General features: G+C 44.9%; 1 protein-coding gene across 9 annotated transcripts in view; it reads left to right on the top strand.

Annotated features, from left to right (window-relative positions):
* Positions 1-20,254, top strand: part of ASAP1 (ArfGAP with SH3 domain, ankyrin repeat and PH domain 1) — a 313,407-nt gene that overhangs the window by 148,985 nt on the left and 144,168 nt on the right. For all 9 annotated transcript variants that reach the window (XR_007458534.1, XM_049633464.1, XM_049633467.1 and 6 more), the window contains one exon: positions 14,696-14,768. Coding sequence is in view for 8 of the 9 variants with exons in the window: in XM_049633464.1 (XP_049489421.1) it covers positions 14,696-14,768 (73 nt within the window). In the remaining variant the exon portion in view is untranslated. The remainder of the gene's footprint in view (positions 1-14,695; positions 14,769-20,254) is intronic.

Below are 20,254 nucleotides of genomic sequence, written 5' to 3' on the forward strand. Positions count from 1 at the left end.
GCTGTGCTGACAGCTCAAAGCCTGGAGCCTGCTTCGGATTCTTTGTCTCCCTCTCTCTGCCCTTTCCCCATTCGTGCTCTCTCTCTGTCACAAAAATTAATGAACATTAAAAAAAAAATTTTTTAAAGACTTTAAAAATTTTAATACTAAGTCAGCCTTATAATACTGTATTAGGAAATTATTTTACAAGAAAAAAACCCTCCGAAGAGTAACAGTACTGGGGTAGCCACGGCTTTTAAACACCTCTGTGTACTTCTCTACACTTTGCATTTCTAGAAAATTCCTAACTTTATAATCCACGTAATTTTACATTCTATGTAGTGTGGTACTGCATAGTATTTGCACGCAGTTCATATTAGATGCTCAGTAAGTGGCAGTCTTTTATCCTTTTAATTGTTGCCAATTAATATGTTTTAGTGCCCACACAACAAGCCCTCCAGTTTGTGTCATGTCTTTCTTTGCCGTTTCCCTGTTGTCAGATACCGGTTATTTCTAGCCTTTTATACCGTAAAACCTGGTCACGTGTTTTCTCACGAACCGCGAGACCGTGACCTGCGCGGAAATCAAGAGTCAGACGCTTAACGGAAGGAGCCACCCCGGTGCCCCTACAGTTTGCCCTTGAGATCAACTGTGGCCATCTCTCTGAAGCCTCTTCATTGGTTATTTTTATCACCTTCTCTACTTACTATTACTGTATAAGGATAAAGGGACACTTCTATATTGTTTCACTTCTAATTTAAAAATCATTAGTGTGCTTGAAATTATTTGCGTACATTTAACTATTTTCAATTTCTCGTGTTGTCTTTTGTCTTCCTATTCTGCTAGCTTTCTACAGCAGAAGAAGAATTCCACACACTAATTACATACTACAGATGTCAACTTTGTTCCCTTTTTTGTTGTTGTAATTAGTTTTCCCTCTTAGTTCATCTTGGTTTTGTTAAAAATTTATTACAGTCATTTTTCTTCTCCCTGATAGTGTCTGTTGTCTGTATTGGAAAATTATCAGACCTCTTCAACTGATACACAGTGTATCTTTTTTGAGGCTTAACTTTGTTAGATTTTTTTTAATAGAGTTTCCTATATTGATGTCCCAACACACATTGTTCCTATAAGTGTGCAAAAAAAAAAAAAAAAAAGTATTCTGGTTTTAATTATTAAGTTATTTTAATTGAGAAACAAGTTTTTAAAAAATATCCCAGGCTTTGATATTCTGTTGTGCATTGGGTATCTCCAAAAAAGAGATAGTTAGCATTTAGTATTTTCCAGGTCTGTAGCAAATTATTTTCTCCCAAAAATCCTTTCTACCATCTCTCTAGAAACAGTTTCCTACAGACCACAGCGTGGGAGATGCCACTGTAATTCACTTGGTTGTTTTTCACCTGCTCAATTTTTTCCTGAGGCAAATGTGTAAACTGGAGTGTCTTGATCTCCTCTGCAGAAAGACACAGATCATATTTAGAGTTAGACCTTACAGAGTAAAAAGCCTGATTTTGCCATTTACTAGTATCTTTGGCCCTGGACACTTGCTCTGACTTAAATCTGTAAAAAGGCATTAGTAATGCTTATTTTATGTAATTGATAGAGTCTTTGAATACAAAATGCAGGATGTGCTTTTCATAACATTTTTTTTGGAGGACAAGGGATATGCAAAAAAAGGACTCAGAAGTGGCTAGAATTAGAATCTGAGACCAAAGCTGTGATTTATCTTTTAATTACATAGAAATCTTAAATCCCCTAAAACCATTCACTGTTGATGCCAGTTGTGTTACTTTAAAAAAATAAAACCGTCTTTCACTGAAAATTTAGCATGCTGAGAGAGAATAGTAATGTCCCTAGGACTTGAAAATGTTTGATTTTCAGAGAATTAGAGCCCTAAGAGATACATATGGACCAGTTTTCTAGATTTAACTCATGAGGAAGCTGAGAACCTGAACGGCCTGAGGGACAGAGTCAGATTTACATGTCAGGTGGCCAGGGTCCTACACGGGGTTCTGTCTGCCCATGAGGAGCCTGTAGGTCTCGTGGGCACATGCAACCCAGGGCTGGGGACTGGAAGCTGGCCTACAACAGGGGAATGAAAATGAATGCATATGTAGTATTTTAAAAGATTAACAGCTACCATTTGTTGGCAATAGAAATGTAAGAAAAAAAGTCCTTGTGATAAGTGCTCTCATGGCACTAGGGGCTGAAGAGATTCTCAGCAGGAAGTGGGTAGAGGTTCACAGAAGAGATGGTAAAACCCAATCTTCAGGTTGAGTGTGAGTTTGCAAGATTGTTAAGAAGAAAAGGCAAAGGACAGAAGTATTATTGAGAAAGGAGAGAATTGTAGCCACTGGATTGGCATCTCCAGAGTCAGACCCAAAAGGGCCTCGGTATATTTGAGCATCATTAATTTGGAGTGTTAGGAATTATAAAGTGAGTGGTCCAAAGACAAACAGAGCCTGCAACAGTAGTGTGGGGGGAGGCGGGAACGGGTTTTGTGCTGGGGTGGCCCTTTATTCTAGGTCTTAAAGTGAAGGTGACGCCATCAGATTTGTATTTTAGAAAGGCTTCTCTGGGGGCGCCTGGGTGGCGCAGTCGGTTAAGCGTCCGACTTCAGCCAGGTCACGATCTCGCGGTCCGTGAGTTCGAGCCCTGCGTCAGGCTCTGGGCTGATGGCTCGGAGCCTGGAGCCTGTTTCCGATTCTGTGTCTCCCTCTCTCTCTGCCCCTCCCCCGTTCATGCTCTGTCTCTCTCTGTCCCAAAAATAAATAAAAAATGTTGAAAAAAAAAAAATTTAAAAAAAGAAAGGCTTCTCTGGCATCAGAGTGGTGGGTGAGGGTGGGATCGCTCGGAGACTGTTAAGGGATCTGGCTGGGGCATGATCACATCCCATGGTAAGTCAGGAGGCTTCGGGATGGGTTTAAGACCTGTCACAGAGGTAGAACTGGTGGGATGCCTGCTGGTCACAGAGAGTTGGGCCAGAGGGATGTGACCTTGAGTCTGGCATCATGATGCCATCCATTGAGGTGTACTGAGCAACTGTGGAATAGGGAGGAGGAAGCATTTCTGGAGGAAGCCTTAAGTCTGGGGTGTAGTCCTAGAGTAGGAAGTGGATTGGGTCACGACAGAAAGGCCAGAATTTACATTAGCGAAATACCCAGCCTGTTGGCTCTTCCCTTTCCAGCCTTGCTTCTTTACCTTCCATTTCCAGTACAGCCAGACTGATTTTTGTGAAGGTCACGACCTTGTTGTGCTAAAACTCCAGTGGCTCTGCCTTTAACCATTGCTTTGAGAATAAAAACCAAAGTCCATACGTGGATTTTCCTTCCTGCGTGGTCTGGCCCCCGTCCATCCCTTTAGCCTCCACGTGGCTTTGGCCGCCTGGTCTCACTGCTGCTCCTAAACCCCAGACGTGTCTTTTCAGAAATGCTGCTGTGCGCTCTGCTGTTTCCTGTCGTCCACGTTAAAGAAGAGAATGGTTTTGTCTGTGCCAGGTATCCCCATATCTAGTATGGACCTTGACACGTAGGAGGGGTAGGCAGCCGTGGATGGATAAACCCAGTGTGTAGGTGTTCCCGTTCACCCCCGTCACGGTCCTCAGCGTGGCTTAAGCACCCAAGTGACCTTTCTGTGGGCCACCGCCAGATTAGAAATGCCAGGGAGGGAAGCTGTCCCTCTTTTCAAAATCAGCTCCTGTTTTCTTTGCTGACCCCAAGGATAGATGAGTCCTCCAGTTCTTCCCTTTCAAGGACTTTCCTACCAGTCACTCCCACTGGTGTTTTTCAGTCAGTCACTGATGCACCCAAATGCCCCTGGAGGCTTTCCTTCACAAGCCTGTGCATCTCTGTATGGTGTTGTGAGTTCCTAACACTAATCGTGTGCGCAGTACTCATGCCAACAACCCGTTTTCGTGAAGACGATGCCCGCCGTCGGGCGTGTAGGTCCTGCTTGGCGAAGCCTGCAGAGGCCCCTTCCGGGACGTGCCTGAAGCTCCGTGGCTTCCACAGCCGCGCTGCGGTTTTGACCGGCGCCCACAGTGCCAAGCACAGCACTCAGCGGGTGGACCGACACGAAATGGTCGGTGGGCAGCGCAGGCCTGACCTGCTCGGGGGGCACGGCCCCAGCGGGCTGCAGGCTGACTTCCCCCCACTTCACCTTTTGTCCCCCGGCCCCTCAAAGAGCTACTTTGTGTGGGTTTTCAAGCACAGCACGGCCGTCAGCTCCTCTTCGGCTCCTTCACAGAGAATCCTGGGGTGGGAAGGAGACGGGTTTTGAAGTTGCCTCGCCGTCCGGTGACCGAATCCCTGGCTGGTTTTTTTTAAGGGCCCCTCCGTCCCGTGGACTCCACTGTGTCAGGTTGGAAGGTGGGAGAGCGCAGTGCTTAGGAGAACAGGCTTTAGGGTTCCGGAAGGCCCAGCTTTGAATCCTGGCGATGTCCCTGACTGGCTGCGGGATCTAGGGCCATTCTGAACTTCAGTGTCCTCGTCTGTAAAGTATGGGCAACGGAAGCCTCCTTGAAGGTTACTGTGAGGACTAAGTAAGATGTATATAAAACACGTTCATGATATTTTCATCATCATCGTCATCAGCATAGGGGACAGTGGAGGCGAGAACAAGCAAATACAGGAACCTGTGGACGGGGAAGGAAAGGAAGAGAAGAAGGAAACACCTGTCTGTGCCAGGTGTCGTGTGAGGAAGGCATGAGCGTTCGAGGATGACTAACCCGAGCACGGTCACACAGCCGGGAAGTGACGCGGGGTCTCCCTGAGCTCAGTCATTGCCTGTAGCCGTCGTCTCGCACTTGCTCTCAGAATGGCTCCTTCCACAACTAGGCTCTGCTGCTTCCGGGTCCGCGGAGAAACACCTGGACCTGCTGACAGGTGGTCGCTAAATGCTAGGATATCTGTGGGCACCCCTGGGGGTAACTCGTGCGGATGGTGTGGGGCCGGCAAGGACTCTAGCTGTTCGGGGCAGAGAATGTGCTTCTCGGAGAAAAGCACGACTTGGCTTAGCCCTTAGAGATGGGTTAGGGTCTCTGTGCAGAACGTACACAGTGGCTTAGCTTTTTTCTGATGACCAGTCTGACGTTAAGGGTCTTGAAGGAGATCTGCTCCCCTTTTTTTGTTCACGTGGCTGGATCCTGACATCTGTGTAGGAGGCAGAGTGGGTTACTGAAATGACTACTGAATTTGGAAGTGAGCCAGGCCTTCCCTTCCGGGGGGGGGGGGGGGGGGGGGGGGGGGGGGGGGGCAGCTGTTTCCCTCTCAGGGTCTGCTTTTCCCATCGGTAAGAGGAGGGGACAGTGGGGGAGGGAGGCAGGCCCTTCACCCTGCTCAGCTTCCTCTGCCCACGTTACATATTGGACTTCTCTGAGGCTGCCTTTGCAGCCTCTGAGTGGTCAACTGAGGGGAGTATGTTGCATCGAGGTCCCTGGCCTTCACGGAGAATATCTGATGATTTCACCAAAACCTCATAGATGTGATTTAACTTTTGAGAGACAGGGTGAGCCCTGGGGAGATAGGAAATGAGTATTTATACATGCATCACCCAAGCAAAAAATAAGTACTGCTATATTTACATTAGTTAAGATGATACTTCTTCCAGTAAGGAATTAACACTTAGGTTTTAAAATAAATAGCTCATGAGAAATAAATAGTAGCATTTTGTGTCAATCTTGTTCTAATACACCTTTAATTCTAGGTCCTTTTAATATAGAGGCAGATTCACTTGATGTTTATTGAACCCCTACACTGGGCCTGGCATAGTCCCTGCCCTAAAGATGTTTACACACCTAATGGGTAATTTATGCATACCCAGGCAAGTGGACTTTTGTGAGTTACAGTTTTATGCAGTACCTTTTCTTTGCATTGGAAAGTTGATAGGTTGGAAGTGTTTTCGTGCATGGAATAAATAGATCCTCAGATTCGGGCAGGAAGTATTGCCAAAGGTGATAGATTGAATGTTTGCTACAGATCTGAACTGTGAAGGAACTTCCAAGTGGGGCCAAACCGGAGTCATTTATAGCATCTGCAGATTTTGAGCATCTGTGGGTGAATTCCTACCCCATTCCACCCTTCAGCCAGAGGTACAATAGAGGACATTAAGTTTCTGATTGAAATCTGTATGAATATGGGAGGATCGGAATCTTAAGGCCACCTTTTATAGTCTAAAATAGCACAGATAAACACTTCTGTTTGTGGATGATATGTCAGCTTTCCATTTTTTGGCTCAGTGATGCAAACCGAACTTTATTTTAAGTTGATCATTTCCCCTGTGTAGCCGCCTCATCCAGCTCATACTCATCTTGAAACTAACGATAACATCTTCACCGTCTTTACCTCTTCCTTTCATATATGCTGCTGCCGCCGTGCCCCCTTCCCCTGTTGGCAGCTGCTCGGTGCTGCTTTCTGATTGAACCTCATCCTAACTGCTGGTGTTGTGTAGCCGGCACACAAGGTCATTCTCAACTCCCCAAGTTGACAGGGACTTCACTTCCAGCATTTGAGCTGGAAAGGAAAAACGCTGAAAAGAAAGAGAGAAGGAGCAGCAGGCCAAGCCCCTGTAGTTCTGGAGAGGAGCTTCGAGAACAGGGTTTCAGCAGCTGCCAAAGCTGGTGGGTTCAGAAAGATTGCAGGTATGGGTGTAGACATGAGTAGTGGAGAGTGTGGGAACAGAAGTCCTGGGGCAGTAGGGCTGGGTCACATAGGGCGTTGCAGGCAGTATAGGGGACCTGGATGTCATTGCAGGAACTTCATTGACTCTTCCTTCCTCGTGTGTGTGTGTGTGTGTGTGTGTGTGTGTTCCTTCAATTCAGCAAATTCTAACTGAGCATCTTTTTTTTTTTTTTTTAACGTTTATTTATTTTTGAGAGACAGAGATAGAGCACGAGCAGGGGAGGGGCAGAGAGAGGAGGAGACACAGAATCCGAAGCAGGCTCCAGGCTCCAAGCTGTCAGCACAGAGCCCAACACGGGGCTCAAACTCATGAACTGTGAGATCATGCCCTGAGCTGGAGTTGGACACTTAACTGACTGAACCACCCAGGTGCCTCTCACTGAGCATCTTTTTTGTACAACATACAAGTATTGTCCTTCCAGACCTCTTAGTTAATTGAGTAGGGAGGAGACATGGGCGCCTAAACACCTGAAATACAAGGTAAAGAGTAGAATGATAGGAAGTGTGGGTAAAGCCCCAGGGTAGCAAGCATCAGTGGTCTTTGCACAACTCCCTTCGTCAGTCTCATTTAAAGCAGTGCCAGGCTCCGTGTGCTCTCCCGCCAAGGGATCTGTCATTGCCATCTTGCTGTGGCAGGGAGAAGGGAGGGAGGAGCAGGCAGCCGGGGAAGCTCAGGTAGATGCAATATTTGGTTGGTACACCTGACCGGTGCCTGGCTCAGAGCAGTGTTCAGTATGTGCCTAGCACAGTTACTAGATGAGTAAGTAAATGATACAGAAACCCCAGTTGGATGATCCTCAGAGCACATACTCACATGGTTTGCCTGATCCCTCTTCTTTTTGGAACTGATGGGTAGTTTCCATTGTCATTCTCCTCTGGCACCTTTGTTCACAGTGCTCTTCATTATGTCATCAGATTACTCTTGGGCTTATTCCTGAGTCACATTATAATTGCACACGTATGTACTGTAGTGTATGGGGCCTTACGGTGGATAAATGATGAATGTATTGATAGGCTGCAAGGCTGCACTCTCTGTTTTGTTCTCTGAGGCCTTATGCCTACGTTAAGTAGGCATCCAGCCTCTCGGGTAGCCTGAGCACTTTGCTCCCGGGTCCTGCCTCCTTCCTGCAAGGTCGCCTGATTGCTCAGGAAGCTGAAGGCCTAAGCAGTCAGGTATGAACCAAAATTAGACCAACAGAGTCTTCCCTTCCTTTCCCTATTACGGGAATTACACATGAGAGCATTTGCTTTGTAGTGATTGGGGGACAAATGCATCTATTAAGATGCGTTTTTGCAATTACGTCTGCGAATGTGACTAGAAAGTGATAAAATGGAAACCGTCCCCTTCCCCCCCCTTTTTCCCAAGGGAACAAAAATTCTTTTCATTGAAGAAATCACATTACTGGTAGGACTACTTGTTCCAGAGATGTTTGGCTCTCACTGCTCCAAACGTTCCAGGAATTTCTCCGCAGAAACACCTTCAGAGGTTAGGGTAGCGATAGCCTGCTCTGCGTGAGGCTTTGCGCCAGCCACATCCAGGTGTGCGCTCGTACACTCAGTGCTCACGTCCACGGAAGGTAGGTGTGGGGCCATCTACCTCGGCGTATCCCGAACAAGCTCTGTGCTGGTCATTTATTGACAGGCTACTGTTTTGTTTTGTTTTGTTTTTTAAATTATTTTATTTTATTTTATTTTTTAATTTACATCCAAATTAGCATCTAGTGCAGCAGTGATTTCAGGAGTAGATTCCTTAGGGCCCCTTCCCCATTTAGCCCACCTCCCCTCCCCCAACCCCTCCAGTAACCCTCAGTTTGTTCTCCACATTTATGAGTCTCTTCTGTTTTGTCCCCCTCCCTGTTTTTATATTATTTTTGTTTCCCTTCCTTCATGTTCATCTGTTTTGCCTCTTAAAGTCCTCATATGAGTGAAGTCATATAATTTCTGTCTTTGTCTGACTAATTTCACTTAGCATAATACCCTCTAGTTCCGGTTTCATCCATGTAGTTGCAAATGGCAAGATTTCATTCTTTTTGATTGCCGGGTAATACTCCATTGTATATATACACCACATCTTCTTTATCCATTCGTCCATCAGTGGACATTTGGGCTCTTTCTATACTTTGGCTATTGTTGATAGTGCTGCTATAAACATGGGGGTGCATGTGTCCCTTCGAAACAGCACACCCGTATCCCGTGGATAAATGCCTAGTCGTGCAATTGCTGGGTCGTAGGGTAGTTCTGTTTTTAGTTTTTTGGGGAACCTCCATCCTGTTTTCCAGAGTGGCTGCACCAGCTTGCATTCCCATGATGACCACTGTTTCTTTTCTGTCATAAGTACATGCATGAGATTTAGCTCCAAAGACTTCTGCTTAATTTCAGAAAATCACATTTATCCAAAATAAGAACAGTGTTTCTTGTTTGAGTATATTGAAGAAAGTGCCATAGACTTAGAAAGTAATTCCGAAATAGAAAATCTTAATGAATAATAACAATATTATCACTGTTGCTCATTTAACATAAGTATATCATATGTCAATAAGGTGTTTTTTAAGAAAGTGGACAGAATAACTGTTTTAAGGCACAAAATGAACTTGGAATGTAGAAGTTCTGTCTCTCCCAAACCGTTCCTTTTGGTACCCTCTGCTCTTAGCTCTTACACCTTGCGACTGTCTATACACATCACACACCCATCCATCTAAACCTGGGCTGTTCAAAACCATTAGGGGAAGAATTACAGACGGCCGCATTTTCTGAGTGCAGAACTTTATTTCGTTCAGCCATCTTCAAGGCAAGCCCTGTGGTACATACTTTCCTGTTTTGTGGAACCGTGAATACTGAGGAATTCGTTTATTCAGTGATTTGTTAACTTCGTTTCATACGCATTTTTGAGCATCTGTCGCCTGCTAGGCACGGGGAATGGGCATTTAGCTATGAGCAGGTCACACAGGCCCTGCCTTCATAGAGCTTTTCTGCAGGGAGATAAATACAGTAAAAACAAACAAGTCACAAACGGGATCATTTCAGGATGTGGTAGTACTATGGAAAAGCCAGCCTGAGTGTAAAAGAGAGTAACGAAGCAGGCTGAGGGGGTGTGCTGCTTTAGATTGACCATAGAAGGGCCCTCGGAGGAAGGGACGTTGCATCTGAAGCCTGTGTAAAAAGGAAGCCAGTCAAGGGAATTGCTTAGGGAAGAGCATTCCAGGCAAAGGGGTCAGCTAGAGCAAATACCCTGAGCTGGGAGCACGTGTGGCTGGGTCCCTGCGCGTCTCTGAGAACGTCCGTTGTTGCACTGCTATGCAGAGGGATGCTGCCTGTCCTGGAGGGGTACGAAAGGCTCCATGTCCTACCCTGAGTGGCCTCAGACTCCTCAAGAATTTTGCATTCTCATGTCCGGTTTGTGTAATGTTTCTGAATTCTTCTGGCTCCCACGTAAAGCCTCTGTCGGCGTGGCTTCTCTGACAGCGTCCTTCAGATTTGCAACAGCCTGTGTCTTCTCTGTGAGTTCAGAGGACCGGACCTGTTAGGGCTGTACATGAGGTAGCCGTAAAGAGTCTCCATACCCAGGTTGGAAGTGCTTCCCTACATTATAGACACTGCTCTTTAGTAATGTAGCGAATGTGAGAAATTGCAAGATTTTGGATAGGAAAAGGACTTTTCTATTGTTAGACATCAGAATGTTCTCCTGGATTCCTTTATTTGTTAATCCATCCTCCCTCTTTCTCTCCCCCACACACGTACCCTTTTGAGTTGTTCAACCTCGGATGCATACTTAGAAATGCAGGTACATATTTTAGCATTGGGAAATAACAATAATTTTATAGTCCAGTTATCTGCCACTCTTCTCTTAGCCTGTATTTAATTGTGCGCATGTGACATTTCAAAGGATGTCACTGCACATGTTGCTTGTCTGGCAGTTGAGGGGATGGCACTTTGTAGCACGTTTAGACGTGTGCTGTTCTAGAGGGGAGCCTTGTCTGACGCAGTGACAGTGTCCTCTGCTCTTAAACACAGGGCCTGTAAAAACGCATTTTACTTGGCTTCTTTCTGCCAGTGGCTAAATGCTAGGGTGTAAAAAGAGAAGTGTTAACCCAGATTCAACTCTGACTGTAGCTGTCAAATGCGGATGTTATTAATAACCTTTAAAAGTATGTGCGTGAACTTTAAACCCTGTTAGTTTATAGATGAGTTGGTAAAACTTCAACATAAATTCTGAGACTTTTCCCGAGGAGGGGGAAATAAAAAGGAAGCAGATAGTTGGTCTTATAAAATGTTAGACTGGAATCTTCCATATGCGTGTGCTCACTTGGGCTCATTAACTCTCTAACTGTGGAAGGATATTAAAGCCCACTCATTAATTCCTCTTTGAGTAGACCCATCTTTTTGCGGTCATCACTCCCCAAAGCTGAACAGATACGTTCTTTTCTTCCAGAAGCAGGATTTTTGTTCCTTTCTCAAAACAAATTAGGAAATGGTTAGATCCAGGGGGAGCATGGACACACATTTGTGCTGCCGTGGATGGGTGGTGTGCTTGAAAAAGCCTAGGCTGGTTCTCTTACTTAATGTGCCACTTGGCAGGCAAACTGTTTATTTCTCTAAAACCCCAGGGTTTTTCATCTGGGAAAAAAAAAAAGATAGTAAGAATATAGACAAAAAAAAAAAAAAAAAATGGCAGCTATTATTGGGATGATTTTTTAAATGTTTTTCCCACAAAAGCAGTTCATCAGAAGATAAACCCATTAGATTTTGTGTCTTAAATGCATGGTTATTTGTACTTATTTGCATTAGTTTCTTTCCCTGGAAGACTCTTAACATCCTGAAATAGCTTGTAATTTCTTAACTCATTTGTCTCTGAAAACTGGCAGGTAGTTCCACTCCCACCCCCCTTAACATGAGGCTCTATTTTTATTTTATTTTTTAATTTATTTTATTTTATTTTATTTTATTTTTGTTTAAAAAAAAATTTAATACGAAATTTATTATCAAATTGGTTTCCATACAACACCCAGTGCTCATCCCAACAGGTGCCCTCCTCGATGCCCCTCACCCACTTTCCCTCCCTCCCACCCCCCAACAACCCTCATTTATTCTCAGTTTTTAAGGAGGCTCTATTTTTAGATGCAGTTCATCCCAGACATCACGGGAACGCAGAGCTGGGTGCTGTTGGGAGGTCAGGTTCTGTTGTGAGGACCCGAGCTCAGACTCCCGCTCCACCGCCCAGGGCGAGTCAGACTTTCTGAGCCTCTGTGTTCCTCATCTATAAAACGAATTTGATAATAGTACTGCTTTCATGGGGTTTTGGTGAGAATGACATGAGGCGGTCCGTGGCAGCCTCAGCACCCTCTGTGCCACTCTAAGCACTTATTAAAATGTGAGTTCTCTTTCCTCTTTTCTCTACAGTACAAACCTCAACTCTGTGAAATAACTCAAACTTTGTCTCTTGTGAAACCGTCTAGTAAGACACTGTTTCCTTAAGTGTGGAGTGCAGTATCATGGTGTTACAGGAGATGGCCACAGGTACAGAACAGATGAGCATTTTATCTTCTTTTTTAAGTTTATTTATTTAGAGAGAGAGAGCTGGGGAAGGGCAGAGAGAGGGAGAAGGAGAGAATCCCAAGAAGGCTCCATGCTACCAGAACAGAGCCCTGCGTGGGACTCAGACTCACAAACCATGAGATCATGACCTGACCCAAAACCAAAAGTTGGACACTTAACCAACTGAGCCAACTGAGCCCCCAAATGAGCATTTTATAGAGAGAGTCACAGTGATCTTTAAAAAGGGTATCTTCTGTTAACGGTGAGTGATCCTGATTTTCCACTTACTACACTTCTGGACAATGTAAAAGATGTGAATGGGCTTAAAGAAAAATATTAAATAGAAGTGCAGGTGGTAAATGGCTGTGACAAATGCGTGGAGGTGGAACATAAGCAATGGGCGTGGTGGAGGGTAGCGGTCAGACTCGGGGTCTGAAAACTCAGGGTTTTACCTCAGCATCTCATTAGGTTTGAGATACAGTAGACGTTAGCGTGAGATGTGACTCCAGCCCCTTCTGGCTCTGTGACTTTGGACAACTTAATTAATCTTTCCCTCTCCCTCCCTTTCTGCAAATACTTATTGAAGGCCTATTTCCTTATCTTAAAAACGTGGATGCTCCTTTCCGGGGGTTTTGTAAAGATGCAGTGCAAAGGGAGAAGATAATGGAAGCATATGTATCTTACCTACTTGGTACGTCCACCATACCAAGTTCATACCTGGCGTAGCAAGTGCTCAGTAAACTTGGGTTCTTGTGTTACTCAGGACTTGTGTTGCAAGTGGTAGAACCCCCGCTTCAACCAGCTTGGGGCAAAAATATACTCAGTCTACAGGAAGGTTAGCAGTGACCTATGCCTTGGGTGCAGCTGGAAGCCAGGACTCTGATGCCACCGGCACCCTCTCCAGCTCCTGTGTCTGGTGCTCTGTGTGTGTCATCGGTCCATCCGTCTGTCCAGATTCCTCACAGATCAAGGAACAGAACCACTGAGGTCCCTGTTTCCCAAGCCCAGAAATCCTGTGAGAGCCTGGGCCCAGCGCCGGTCAGGTACCCACCCTGCCGGCCACCGGGGTCCAGAGGACTGGAGCTGAACGGAAGGGGCAGCGCCACTTGAGCCACAGGTTTAGAGTGACAGGAAAGGCCGTCTTGCAGGACAAGGGTGTTACTACCTGCTGCCACTGCATTTACCCTTTTCATCTCTTTGTGCGACTTTCAGGGGTAGGAGTGTTTACCCTCTGTGGCCCTCGGTTTTCTCCTCTGAGGTTTTGAGGTTTAGATGATGTCATGGATGTGAGCGTACATTTCATGGTCTTAAATTTTATGTGCCTAAGTTCATTATTATTGCTGTCACTGCTCGTGCCCTCCAGATTTTGACACACCACCCAGGGGCTCCCAGTCTCTGGATCGTTGACCCTCAGGGAAGCAGAGAGGAAGGTTTAAAGTTGTTTTAAGAAGTTAGGTCAGCGTGCCATATAAATTTCTGTATTGAATACAACCCTTTTTAAATTTGATTTTGAATTGAAATACACATTATGAAGAGTATGCATGTCCTAAGTGCACAGTCTTCCCGAACAGAGCACAATTGTGTGTCCAGTCCCTGGATTAAAAATCAACAGTCAGTCCCCTAGAACCACCCCACCCCCGCAACTTGTAGCACAAGTAGATGATGTAGATGTGTTTATACACCATCTAAGAAATCATTTAAAAGCATTACCAGCATCATGGTAGCATTTTCCATGCTGTGTTTTTTTAGCAAGCAGAATTTTAAAATACAACTGGCCTTACATCATAAGTTTTTTAATTTTAAAAGGAATCCTCAGGGGCACCTGTGTGGCTCAGTCGGTTAAGCATGCGACTTCGGCTCAGGTCATGATCTCACAGTTCGTGAGTTTGAGGCCCACATCAGGCTCTGTGCTGACAGCTCAGAGCCTGGAGCCTGCTTCACATTCTGTGTCTCCTTCTCTCTCTGCCCTTCCACCACTCATGCGCGCACTCTCTCTCTCTCTCTCTCTCTCTGTCTCAAAAATAAACATTAAAAAAAAAAAAAAGTTTAAAAGGAATCCTCAGGTCACTCTCATTGCGCCCTTTGAAATGTTTTCTTCCTGGCTGAAATTCCCATCAGGTGATAAAAATGTGTTTAGTTCTCTTGGATATGTGTCATTCACGTCTTAGGCCTTTGTCCCTTCCCGGGTTGCACCTTCTTCCAGTGAAAACCAGTCTTCCCCTATCTTAAGTGGCTTGTAGTTTCTTTCCCGTGCAGAGCTTAGTGTGAAAACCGACTGACTCCCATGCTGTCAGCTTTCCCCAACACTGAGCTTTGTGGAACGACTCTTTTTATCCCCAAAACAGAACTCCTCAGATCACGGGTACTGCCGGTCTCTGAAATGGTTCCCTGTTCGTAAATATGTCCACTTGCTACCGCTGTGGCACTCCACAAGATGGATGTCATTACGAGTGAGTTTTAATTTGCCAAATTTTCCAACATCTTCTCCCCTCGTTTTTCTCTTTTAGGCTCTAGACCAAGATAGAACAGCCTTACAGAAAGTGAAGAAGTCTGTCAAAGCAATATATAATTCCGGTCAAGGTAAGTACTTTCCAAAGCAGACGGCATGAATTATATATAACGTTTGCAGTTTTCTCTGTTATCTGTAAGATGTTACGTTTATAGAAGACAATACAAAAGAAAAAATAAGGTCGAAGAAGTTCCATTTTTCCCTTTTTTCTCTGTTTCTTCTCCACCTAAACCGGTTACTGTTTCCAAAATAAAACAATGAAAGAACATTAGTTGCAGTGGGTTTTTAGACCCACTGGACATTTAAAACCTTAGCAGGTGTACAGGTAATTTAGCCACAGGTGACATGTGAGATAGGCAGCATCTGTTTGTGTAGCTGATCAGTTCGTAATTCAGGGGTCTCTGTTAAACACGTGAAGATCGTTCTTTCTGCAGCGTACCTCTACAACATCTGGAAATCGGTGTGAGTGCCGGGGAAGGGGGCGAGGCTGAACTGAGACCTGACCAGATCTGCCAACCAGAGTCTATTCTTGGCCTTGAAGTCGGACAGGTGCAGGTTTGCACCCTCACTCTGCCTCTCACTAGCAGTGTGACCTTAGGCTGGTTACTTCACGGTTTTGAACCTCCATCTTCTCTTTAAAGCAGAGATTGTGGTATTTTTGCAGGGTCGTCGAAGGGAGTTAATTAGCTAATATCTTCACCTCGGGGAAGTTCAGTAAATGCCATACATTCATATTTTATATAAATTTTATATTTTATTTATAGTCATACTCCTAATTGTCATAAAATTACGGAGTAGAAAGGAACATTGAAAAAGGAAAAACTCGACTGTCAGATGCTTTATGGGCCTCCTCTCATCAGAGCTGGGAATCGGTAGTCTCAACGAGCTGGAAATCTAATTGTCTCTTGTCTTCTTCAAAGCCCTTGGGCCTGATTGTTAACACATTCTGTATCCTGATTCCCTGACACCCCTCTAATTTCCTTATGTCCAATAAGACACAAACTTCTAATTAAGACAGATAAATAGAGAGTTGTCTAGTTATATAGTGATGTTTTAACTGTTTAAATGTTTCAAATGTTTTAAATCTTGGCCTAAATTATATAACTTCTGCCTTAGCTTCATTCTGATTTACCCCCAAAATGTGGCAGCCCCTTTGTAGATATTCGCCCTCTGGGGGGAGGTGGACAGGGGGAATAACGAGGAGGTGGCCATGGGGAGCTTCTGAGGTGGTGGTATTGTTCTCTTTCTTGATTTGGGGATGATTACGTAGCTCAGTACATTTTTTGATAATTCTTCACATGCTACACTTAAGGCTTACATACTTTTTGCATGGATGCAGGTATGTTATGCATCAGTGAAAGTGTATGGAAAATGGATACACAGGTAGGTTTATTGAAACATTGATTGTGATCATCCGGATTTGTGGTGGAAAAACCAAAAACAAATGGGGACTTAGGATATCTATTTCATAAAATACAGTTTTTGTGAGAAAGAAACTCAGGTAGTGTAGATCACTAACTGTCACTACTTGTTAAGTAAATGACTTAACTTCCATGGATCTTAAATTGCCTCACCATAAAATGAGAAAACAATCATCTAATTTGCAGAGCCTTGTATGGATAAAATGAGGTAATCTTTAAAGCCACCAAAAAACTTCCTGCACGTGGTAGGTGCATCGCACGGGGGGAAAACGACAGGCAGATCGGTGGCATGGGTTCCTTCTCCAGGTTAATTCAGTCTTCTGCAAATAGCACCGGGCCCGCCCGATTTCCTAAAGAGCTTAACGAGCCAGTATCCGCCTCAGGAACCAAGTGTCAGTTCTCCGTAATGTTATGGTTTATGCTTGAGGCTCTCAGCTTGTGAGCCACCGAAGAGAGACTCCGATTTGCAGCGGAGCATTGCTACCATATTTGCTCTGCTGGGGGCTCCACGTAACTCCTTTTCTCCCCAGTGTCCTTGCTCAAGACGCGTTCCCTCTGTGTGCCACGGTGACCACAATCACATCCTTCGGCAGCTCACACAAGGGCTCTTTTTCTTGGTAGGGATGTGCTTCATCTTGTTCTTGAAAGGGCTTCCTTGGTCACAGCTGACCTGGGTATGGCGGGAGGGAGAGGCTGTCCGTGCATATGTGTAAGGTAGAGAGTTCAAGGAATATGTGCGGTCTGACTGCCACTTCCTCCAGGAGGTTGTTCTCGCCTTTTGAATGGGGACCTCAGCGCTCTGAGTGTGACCGCTCCTACCCCTCGCTGGGGGAGGGGTTCCCCTGCGTACTTTGCCTTATGTCTCTACCATCTAATAGAGTAGCTTCTAGTCACATAATGGCTTTTTAAATTTAAGTTCATTAAAATTAAATAAGATTTAAAATTCAGGTCCTCCAGGCTCAGTAGCCACATTTTGAGTGCTCAATAGCCACAGTGTGACTGACAGCTACGGTATTGGACAGGGCAGACCCGGGACATTTCCATCATCAAAGGAAATCGGTTTGCAGCAGGAGGAGAACGTACACCCCATCGTATTGTAACTGTTGATCGGTCTCTCTGGCATTGGACTAGTGAGTGTCAACCCTGACTTTTTTTTTTTAACTTGTTTTATTTTTTATTTTTTTTAATTTATATCCGAGTTAGTTAGCATCTAGTGCAACAATGATTTCGGGAGTAGATTCCTTAGTGCCCCTTCCCCATTTAGCCCATCCCCCCACCCACAACCCCTCCAGTAACCCTCAGCTTATTCTCCATATTTACGAGTCTCTTCTGTTTTGTCCCTCTCCCTGTGTTTATATTATTTTTGTTTCCCTTCCCTCATGTTCATCTGTTTTGTCTCTTAAAGTCCTCATATGAGTGAAGTCATATGATTTTTGTCTTTCTCTGACTAATTTCACTGAGCATAATACCCTCCAGTTCCATCCACGTAGTTACAAATGACAAGATTTCATTCTTTCTGATTGCCGAGTAATACTCCATTGTATGTATGTATATATGTGTACATATGTATGTGTGTGTATACACACACACACGCACACACACACACACATATATATACCACATCTTCTTTACCCATTCATCCATCGATGGACATTTGGGCTCTTTCCATACTTTGGCTATTGTCGATAGTGCTGCTATAAACATGGGGGTGCATGTGCCCCTTTGAAACAGCACACCCATATCCCGTGGATAAATGCCTAGTAGTGCAATTGCTGGGTCATAGGGTAGTTCTATTTTTAGTTTTTTGAGGAACCTCCATACTGTTTTCCAGAGTGGCTGCACCAGCTTATATTCCCATCAACCCTGACTTTTCATTAGAATCACCCAAAGAGCACTTAAAACACAAACACAGGGGTCCCTTGGGTCTACATACCAAGAGCTGTTCTAGAGTAAGGCCCAGGTATTGGGATCATAATAAAATCACTTCCCAGACGATGTGCAGCTAAAACGGAGAGCTTCTGCACTGGCCCATGAATTGCCTGAGGAAGGTTGGTGCTGTGTCTTTTATCTTCATATTTTATGTGTTTGTCACCAAATACCGTTTGTTCAACAAACATTTGTTGAACACCTGTTCCATGATACCATTCTGGGGGGTGAGTATATTAGACAAATCGGACAGAATCTCTGCCTTCATGAATTTTACAGTTCAGTGGGAGAGATACCAGAAAGTACTTATAATTTAGAAACTGGAAAGCTTACAAAGAGGGACCTGATATAGTCTGACAGGGTGCTAAGGGGAACACCTCTCGGAGGAGGTGACATTCAAGGGGGTTGATGCGTACGAAGCTAAGCTGAACAAGCCTCTGAGGTAGGCCTACCATTATCCCCATTAGATCCCATTTTATAGGTGGTGAGGCTGAAGCTTCAAGAGCCAGACTATCTTCTGCAAGGGGCCACACCTAACAGTAATGGAACGAGGGTCTAGCTGATTCCAGCTTTGTTGTGTACAGCCACCCTGTACCTGTCTTCTACCTGACATGTGGTTAGAGGTTCAACACATGGGGAATGAATTGCTACAGGTTGGCTAGATACGTCCCTGAGAAGCTTGCCATGAACGACTGTTAAGTATTTAATCATGACTGTTCACAAATGACTCGATGAAATGGAACCTCCCAGCAGTGTAAATCCTGGGGTGACTTCGGTAGTTCCTGGAGAGGGGCCGCGGTAGCAGTTATCATGCCCATGGCTCGAACGTGTGGGGATAAAAACTCAGACCTCACAGACTGCTGGGACCTGATAGGGTTGCCACCATCACCAGCGAGCATAGTACACTCGGGTTTCTGGTCAGCTTGTGTGGGCAGCGCTGTGACATTTAATTCTTAAAAAATAGCTAGATGAGTAAAACAGCGGTGTTGCAGATCTTTCCATGATACATGCCCAGTGGAATCCGGGCTATTCCCATCCAAGGGCTTTTGGCCTCATCCAAAGAAGCCACAGAGGCTGAACCCTGGGATCTGGTTCCCAGTGTGTTTTCATCATTTTCTTGTTTTCTCACAGTGCTTAAGTGACATGAGACCCATCTGATGTTCTTTAAAGTTTTACAAAGCATTTCTGTATTTCTGGTTTGAGATGACCAGCCACCCCCACCCCCACCCCCACCTCCCCCACCAGACTGTGTGGAAGATGCTGAATATCTTGGAGGTGGTCTTGAATTTACAATGTAGTGATTATGTTTACGCAGAACCTTTATCAGTATTAATTGGAACACAGTATAATAAAAACAGAAATTTTATTGGAAAAACAAGTTATCTCCCCAAAAGCCTTTAGTTTGAAAATGGCTTTGGGGATTTGTCTCTTTCTCTTACTGTCCCTGCTTCGTATGAGGACATTTCAGAAAAACAAAACAAAACAAAAAAAACCTGAATTCTGTGAACTGCTTGGATCAGGGGAGAATTTTCCAAGCTATTTAACTTTCCTGTATTGTTCCTAAGTTTTGAAGTGTTGACATTATTAATCTGTGAAGAATATTGTCATGTAGAAAGTTTGCCCTGGTGTGTGTGTCCCCCCCGCCCCCCACCTCTCTGTCTCCTAATGTATGTTTAAAATAGCTAGTAGTTTCTTGAACGGTAGAGGTTTTAAAATATGTTGCAGGGGCACCTGGGTGGCTCAGTCCGTTAAGCGTCCGACTTCGGCTCGGGTCATGATCTCGCAGTTCGTGGGTTTGAGCCCCGCGTCAGGCTCTGTGCTAACAGCTCGGAGCCTGGAGCCTGCTTCGGATTCTGTGTCTCCCTCCCTCTCTCTCTGCCCATCCCCCACTTGCTGCGCACACACACACTCTCTCTCTCTTACCCTCTCAGAAATATTAAATGAATAAACTTAAAAAAAAATGTTGCAATTTTTGACAGTTTTTCCTTCCAAAGATAGAGCCTAATTCGCTTCCCTGGTACGTGTGCCAGACTTACAGCTCTTTTCTAATGAATAGAATGTGATGGAAGTGATACCATGTGATTCCCTAGGCCAGTTCATAAAAGAGCTAGCTTCCGTCTGGGTCTCCCCACCGGCTCCACGTTTGCCTTGGAGGAAGCCAGCCACCCTCTTGTGAGGCCACTGGAGTGACTCTGCCGGCCCCGGGCAGG

The sequence above is a fragment of the Panthera uncia genome, chromosome F2 (genome assembly GCF_023721935.1).
Source record: "Panthera uncia isolate 11264 chromosome F2, Puncia_PCG_1.0, whole genome shotgun sequence".
NCBI classification, from domain to species: Eukaryota; Metazoa; Chordata; class Mammalia; order Carnivora; family Felidae; genus Panthera; species Panthera uncia.